Source organism: Nestor notabilis, unplaced genomic scaffold (genome assembly GCF_000696875.1).
Source record: "Nestor notabilis isolate BGI_N333 unplaced genomic scaffold, ASM69687v1 scaffold11643, whole genome shotgun sequence".
In the NCBI taxonomy this organism is placed as follows: domain Eukaryota; kingdom Metazoa; phylum Chordata; class Aves; order Psittaciformes; family Psittacidae; genus Nestor; species Nestor notabilis.
The window spans coordinates 1-7,561 of record NW_009922400.1 but is presented as its reverse complement, the minus strand read 5'-3'; the positions used below and the strand labels follow the sequence as shown (position 1 = coordinate 7,561).

The 7,561-nt window shown below is 43.4% G+C and overlaps 1 protein-coding gene across 1 annotated transcript; it reads right to left on the bottom strand.

Moving 5' to 3' along the window:
- Positions 1–74: 74 nt before the first annotated feature.
- KARS (lysyl-tRNA synthetase) lies at positions 75–7,517 on the bottom strand (the record flags this gene model as incomplete). The annotated part of the gene is made up of 13 exons (XM_010011597.1): positions 75–152; positions 782–925; positions 1,733–1,859; positions 2,197–2,282; positions 2,969–3,054; positions 3,808–3,981; positions 4,077–4,239; positions 4,481–4,600; positions 5,818–5,943; positions 6,112–6,298; positions 6,551–6,644; positions 6,994–7,159; positions 7,371–7,517. Coding segments are annotated over 13 exons (1,698 nt in total), but the record flags the coding sequence as incomplete, so codon positions are not given.
- Positions 7,518–7,561: the final 44 nt, after the last annotated feature.

The window sequence follows — 7,561 nt, the reverse complement described above, 5'->3', positions numbered from 1 at the left end:
AGACACACACACACACACACATACACACACAGAGGGGCCGAGCGGAGCGGGGCTGCACTTTATTGACGCGCGTGTCACACGGAGGTGCCTTCAGCGGGCGGTGCCTCCCTCTTGGTGTCCTCCGGCTTCATGGCGGGGAACAGCAGCACCTCCTGCAGAAATGGGCACTGTCAGTGACGCCGGCCGGCCCTGGGCACTGAGCCCTGCCAGAGGCCACCGGCCCCGCGGTGGGCGCTTTCCATGGCACCGTGGAACCAACCGGGTTGGGAAACACCTTTCAGATCACCCAGTGCAACCATTCCCAGCCCTGCCAAGGCCACCACTAACCCCTGGCACTGAGGCCTCGGCTTCACGGGCTGTGAACACTTGCAGGGACGGTGACTCCAGCCCTGCCCTGGGCAGCCTGTTCCAATCCCTGAGGACCCTTTAGGGGAAGGAATTGTTCCTAATATCATAGATTTCCCAGAGTGGTTTGGTCTGGAAGGGACCTTAAAGCTCACCCAGTTCCAACCCCTGCCACAGGCAGGGGCACCTTCCACTACAGCCAGTTGCTTCAAGCCCCATTCAACCTGACCTTGAACACTGCCAGGGATGGGGCATTCTGAACCCTGCTACAGCTTGAGGCCGTTTCCTCTTGTCCTATTACTGGTTACTGGGGAAACCACCTTGCAGGTAGTTGTAGAGTGTTCCACCCAAGAGCCACGCTGTCTATTGTTGGTTAGAGAGACAGGCTGTTCTGCAGTGTCACTACCTGGTAGGTGCTAACACTTCCAGCACTCACCTTGATATTGTTGGAATCCGTCAGGAACATGGTGAAGCGATCAATGCCCATGCCCCAGCCTGCCGTGGGAGGAAGGCCATACTCCAGCGCCGTGCAAAAGTTCTCATCAATGAACATGGCTTCATCATCACCTGCAGCTTTTGCCTAAGTAAGAGAATGAGCAGTAAAACATGGGTTGCAGAGAGCTCAGTAGTACCACTACTGCTCCTACCAAAAAAGGGGAGTATGTTGGTATTTGTTCAGCTGTAACAGTCATTTTTCTCCTTCTTGGTATCTGGTGCAGTGCTATGTTTGGGATTCAGTCTGAGAACACTGCTGTTAACACACGGATGTTTTCGTTGTTGCTCAGTGCCACTTACCGCAATCAAGGGCTTTTCAGTCTCTCATGCTCTGCCAGGGAGGAGGGGAAGCCAGGAGGAAGCAGAGACAGGACCCCTGACCCAAACTGGCCAAAGGGCTATTCCATACCACATCACGTCATGCCCAGTATAGAAACTGGGGGGGGAGTTAACCAGAAGGCCCAGATCACTGCTCGGGTCAGGCTGGGTATCAGTTGGTGGGTGATGAGCAAATGTATTGTGCAGCACTTCTGTTTATTGTTTTCTTTTCCTTCTCCCCTTTCAGTTTTATATTCTCTCCCCTTGTTATTTCCCTTATCATTATTATTATTGGTGATAGCAGTAGTAGTTTTGTATTATACCTTATTTACTAGACTGCTCTTATCTCAACCCACGGGATTTAAATCCTTACCATTCTCCTCCCCATCCCTTTGGGAATAGGGCCTGGGGCGACGGGAAGGGGAGTGAGCAAGCAGCTGCATGGTTCTGAGTTACTGCCAGAGCTTAAGCCACAACACAGTATTAGGGACTAATGACAGATTTGGAACAGACGTAACGATATTCTTTGCTTATGTGCCTGTATCAGTTACTCCATGTCAGCAAGGCACCATACCTTGGCCTGATCCTCAAACAGCTGCCGCTGCCGGAAAGGATCATTAAGTTCTGTGTACGCATTGCACACCTCCTTCCTCATGACAAAGAGTTCGAAGCGTTCTGTTAGTCCCAGATGAGAGCGATGCCTAAGTGAAGACAAACCAACCACACCTTCAAATAAACATCTTTACAGAAGCAAACAGCACGTACCTTATGTGCTTGGGAGGAGTGCCCATGCTCAGCAGTTAACAGCTATCAAAACCTCAAACTACTGAACACCAGCCCACCTCTGCCCTGGATGATGGGTTTCAGGAACCAACGTCTACCTTGACTGGTATCAGAGTTCACAAACTAGTATAGAATATCAGAATTTGTTTTCACATGACTTGGATATTTTCTTTCTTCGTTTTTTTTTTCCTTTTTAATAAAGTACGAGTAGAGGGTTTAAAGGAGTTACACACTGGCTGTGTCTCATACTCTTACCATTTGGCTAAAGGACTCATGATCTGGGGGTGATCACAGATGAATGTAGGGTTGATGCACGTCACTTCCAGGAATTCACCAACTAACTGGGAAAACAAAAGCAAAATAAGTATGCAGAGCACAGTAACGCCTTTCATAGCACTGCCCTCTCCACACATCCTATTTCTGTCTTTCCACATCTGAAGAAGGTGCCATAAAACTGAACAGTTTCCCAAGTGATCATTTCTGATCATGGTAATGTCTTCATTACATTAATGTCTTCATTAACAGAGAGTACATGTCCTACTTGCATAAGAAAAACGACATAGCAGAAACTGTATAAAAAACAACGGCATTATTCCTATTGGCAACAAAGGCCAACAGGAAAATCAGCAGAAAAACAGCTATCAGGCAATATTTTGGGTACAAAGGGAAAAACAGAGTTGATAGAAGAACTATATGGTAAGCCTACTAGCCTGCTAAGGTACATCCAAATGCACAGATCTCACACATAAAACTGACGTAAGGCAAAGCACATCTGCTTTAATCACAAGAAACTAGTTATCAAACTCTACAGCTCACATTAAGCAGGCATCAGTAAACTGTGTAGACAACACCAAAAAAAGATTTTGATGCAGCAAATTTTCTCACGTTGAAGAACAGCTGAAGTGCATTTCAGCCTGTTTTCCCAAAGGCAGCTAAACTTCTGCTCTGAAAATACTTCTGTTGGTAACTGTTGATACAGAAAGATCCTTGAGGATATCAGGATTGTAAAAACACCACCTTTACTTACCTTGTCAAGAAGCCTGGCTGTTGTCCTCGGAGGTGGACACTCAATATTTCTCTCTGCACAAAGATTATCAAAGAACTTGCGAGTTTCTGAAATTGTAGACAAAAATTAGAAAAGCCACCCAGGCTGCCACGTTTCTTTTTTAATTTCTGCATCCTTCAATGTGTCTTAGAGTGATTTCTAAGATCTTAATGGTATAAATCATGGAAACCATGAGCTTAAAAGTCAATCTACATAAATAGAGTTTGATTTTTAATCAATTTACACTAAAATCTAAATTATTTTATATTTCAAAAGCTTGACAACAGTTAAGCACAAACCCACACAACTGCTGGGCATTATTATTGGGAGATAGCAATAAAATGTGAAAAAAAAAAAAATCACTGAAAAATATATGAACTTGTTTCCTATGGCTTGGGATTCCAGGAATAAAACAGCACATACACACATTGTGAAGAAAGCCTGGAGTAACCAATCATACTCCTAACCTATAATCACAGGCATGGAGACCCAACTGCACAGAAGACAGAAGAAATAAGAAACAAAAAGCTGGTTCTCTTCAGCAAATCAAGAACTCTGCAGATCATGCCTCCTGGGAATAACAACATCACGTATACTCAACAGAGGAAGTAGCAAAAGAGTCAGATCCTGACAATGACTCCAAGGCAATAAGGCTTCTTTCTGGACTCTTCAGTAACAGACAAAACCAGAGAAAAGCAATCCCATGTGTTAGTACCACCTCAAAAAGCAGCTGACAGACTGACTGCAGGCTGGGAATTCAAGACTTTTTACCCTTTTTCTGTTAAGGGAGAATTACACGACGTGTGTACTCAGCATCTAACCTTCAGTTTCAAAACTCTCAGCTGGTGGAAATTTCACTCCTGTGGCCTTTTCCAGATCATACACCATATTAATTCTCCTGAAGGGAGGGGTAAAATCTATCTCATAGGCCTGTCCATCTTGACCATCTGGATGATAAGTGATCTTGTAACTTCCAGTAATATGTTTCACCATCCCTGCAAAAAGAACCTGAAGTTTAGAACAAGAGCATGCCACATAATATGCACTTCTTTCAGAGATTCTTACTCTTTTTTAATATTGCATACATCACCTGAAAGCAACTTCTCTGTAATTTCCATCAGGTCATGGTAGTCTGCATAAGCCATGTAGAATTCACAAGTTGTGAACTCAGGGTTATGGGTCAAATCAATTCCCTCATTCCGGAACTGACGCCCAATCTCATACACTCTGTCCATGCCTCCAACCACCAACATCTAAACAAAATGAAATCCCAGTGAACACACCAACTTTTTCAAAAGAACTGAAGAGACATCAGACACACACAACTGCAACATGACTGTACAAATCTCATTCAAGATACATTTTCTTTCATCCAGTCAAGTGAGTCCACCTTTCTTGAAGAATAATCCTCATTTCAGCTACATTTCCTTTTGCAGAATAAGATCACAACAGTCTGGAGAATATGGGCTTAGCCATGAGAGGCTTGTATTTTACCTTATGGTAAAGCTCTGGAGCAATTCTCATGTACAAATTCATATCCAGTTCATTGTGGTACGTGATAAAAGGTTTTGCCACAGCTCCACCTGGAATTATATTCATCATAGGAGTTTCAATCTGTAAAATAACAACAACAAAATAATTTAACAGTGGCATAAACATTTCCAGGCTCATACCTGTGAAACTGTTTCCAAAGCAGAACTCTGTAGATCAAACAAGCAGAGAAACCACAGCTACGTCTGATGAAAGACCTCTGTATTTCATTTATTGTTTTGACATTCCAGTAAATGAAAATAATTCTGAACTAAAGAGCACTTCTTTTTAAAAGATGCAGCCGTAAAGACAAATTGTTTAAACTACTTGTTTCTATCAAGAATCATTCTTATTTCCTATAAATGCAAACCTGCCGTGTTCGTATTATCAAAGCCAGGAACTTGGCTGAGCATTGTCAGAGAATTGTCTCTCTACATTGCAGAAAATGAAGTTTAACAAGGCCAAGTACAAGTTCCTGCAGCTGGGTCAGGGCAATTCCCCAATATCAGTTCAGCTCTGGGAATGAATGGATCAAGAGCAGCCCAGTGGAGAAGGACTTGAGGATACTGGTGCTTGAGAAATTGGACACAAACTGACAATGTGCACCCAGAAAGCCAGTTGTATCCTGGGCTGCACCAGGAGAAGCATGGCCAGCAGGCTAAGGGGGGAGATTCTCCCTCTCTACTCCACACCCATGAGGCCCCACCTGAAGCACTGCAGACATTACACATACAACAGAGACAACACAGTGCAAGCTCAGCATCCCACTGCTCTCAAAAAAGCCCACTGGCAGCTTTTGCAGATTCAGTTGATAAACATTTGTAAATAAACTACATCATGTTCTAATCTTTCTGGTAACTGTAGAGAATAACCAAGAATCTGGATGCAACCGAGAGCACAGCTAGTAATGTTTTTCATACATTACCCTGCAACAGATCTTAAGACAAAACCAATTTTACTTACTGGAAGTAAAACCTGCTTTAATCTCCAAAGGCAAAACACCATTTCAAAGGTGTTATTTTCACGTTAATTTACTGATGTAAGGGAAGGACAGCAGCAGTTTGAAATACTACCCTGATAAGAGCTTCCTGAGTCATAACCTCATCAACTGAGGAACAATCTTAACTTTAAAGAGCGATTAAAGGAATCATTCCCATTACGTTATGCTGATAAAACACACCATGCTGACGTTATTCTCACTTCCGTAAATACCTGTATATGAGCCTGAATATAAAGCATCCTTGAAGATGAGAAGCTCTAAAGTTCAGTACGCAGAGACAAATAAAACACTGAAGGCTTACCTCAAGGAAACCCAACTCATCTAGAAAGCTCCGAATATACGTAATGATCTTTGCACGGGTTATAAATTTCTGCCTCACATAATCATTAAGAATCAAATCCAAGTATCTCTGACGATACCTAGTTTCCTGGAAAGAACAAGTATTTTTAGAACAACCTACAGAAAATGTGCTGCCAAAGAAAAAAAATACTAAAATAAAATTAATGTTCCTTTGGTGACTGATACCACCAGCAGATATAAAAGGTTCTGACCTATGTGTCAAGCTCCCTTCAAGAGTGACAGGTATGATAATTACCTTATCTTTGAGGCCAAAGTGAAGGTGAGGCAACATGTGGAGGCATGGAGACAAGAGGGTTATTTCATAAGGAATAATACTCAGTTCCCCTTTCTTTGTTTTCCCAGGATTCCCCTCTACACCAATAATGTCTCCACGACGCAGCTTGTTATTAATACGGAAATACTCTTCCTCGGATTTGTAGAGCCTGTAATTACAAAATCAATGTAAGCACATTTGTTTAAAATTCACCGTTCCAAACTGTCCTGGAAAGTCTCTCCCAAAACTCTTCAAGCAGGGAGGCCAACCACAACATCCTAAGCAAAAGTCTGCCTGGCTGCCTAAGCCAACCCAGAGACACACTGCCTAAGAAGATGAAGGCACAGAATGACCTAATACAGATCTCTAGGCCCCAGAATACAGTTCATTTTAGAATGCTACTGGGAATACCTCTCCTTACCTGGAATTTGCCATAACCTGCAACTTCACTCCTTCGCCACGAAGATCATAGAAAATCAGCTTCCCTCCAGAGGCACGCTTTGCATGGATTCGACCTAAATATCAAAGTAGGCAGGACATCAGGAAAGGAGTCCCTAGTAGAAAGGGTACAGGGGCAAAAGCCACAGTATTAACACTTGGACAAAGGCTCATCAGCTTTGAACTGATCACTAACTGTGGAAGAGCAGCAGCCATGTCTCAAAATTAATACCAGTGCACAAAAGACTATACGAACTTCGGGGTCCTGCAGCGCATACCACAGTCTGACCTTGCAGGTGTAAGAGATGTGGCATGGATCCACCTGGTCTGAGAGCACAAGTCCAGAGTAGTCTAACTGCTACGGCAGCAAAGACTTGGCTTAGCAAAGCAACAGTCCATCCTCCTGTATCCCAGAGAAGCCTTTACCTGCCACTCGCACTGTAATGTCTGTCAGGTGATCTCCTGGCTGCAGGTGACTGTATTTCTCTATAAAATCTGAGAGAGATAAGTCTACATGGAACTTGTGGGGATAGGGATCTTCGCTGGTGCCCTTCAGTTGCTGGATTGCCTGGCTACGGATCTTGTAGTATTGCTGTCACCAGAAACAAACAAAACCCAACACAATTCTGTTAGAAAATGAAAATATTTTACAGCATGTAAATCAAACACACCTGCACTTATATAGGAATACGTAGGTGTCTCCCCCTTTAACCATTTAGTTGCCCTTAAACTAAAAAAGGCCCCAGTGTAAATAAGTAACATCTGTTCTCAGAACAGCAATAAGCATGAGGCCAGGTGCTCACATTTGGATCCAAGCTCTCCTCATCAGCACCGGTATTATTCTCAGAGTCAGAAGCCAAGGCAGGTTTATTTGACTGCTTTTCACTTTGCTCTTTCTGCTTTGCCTCTTTCTCAGCAATTTTTCTCTCGGCTTTTAAGCGCCTCTTCAGCTCACTGTAAAACAGAAAGGAACCAGGTATAGCAGGAACTCTGC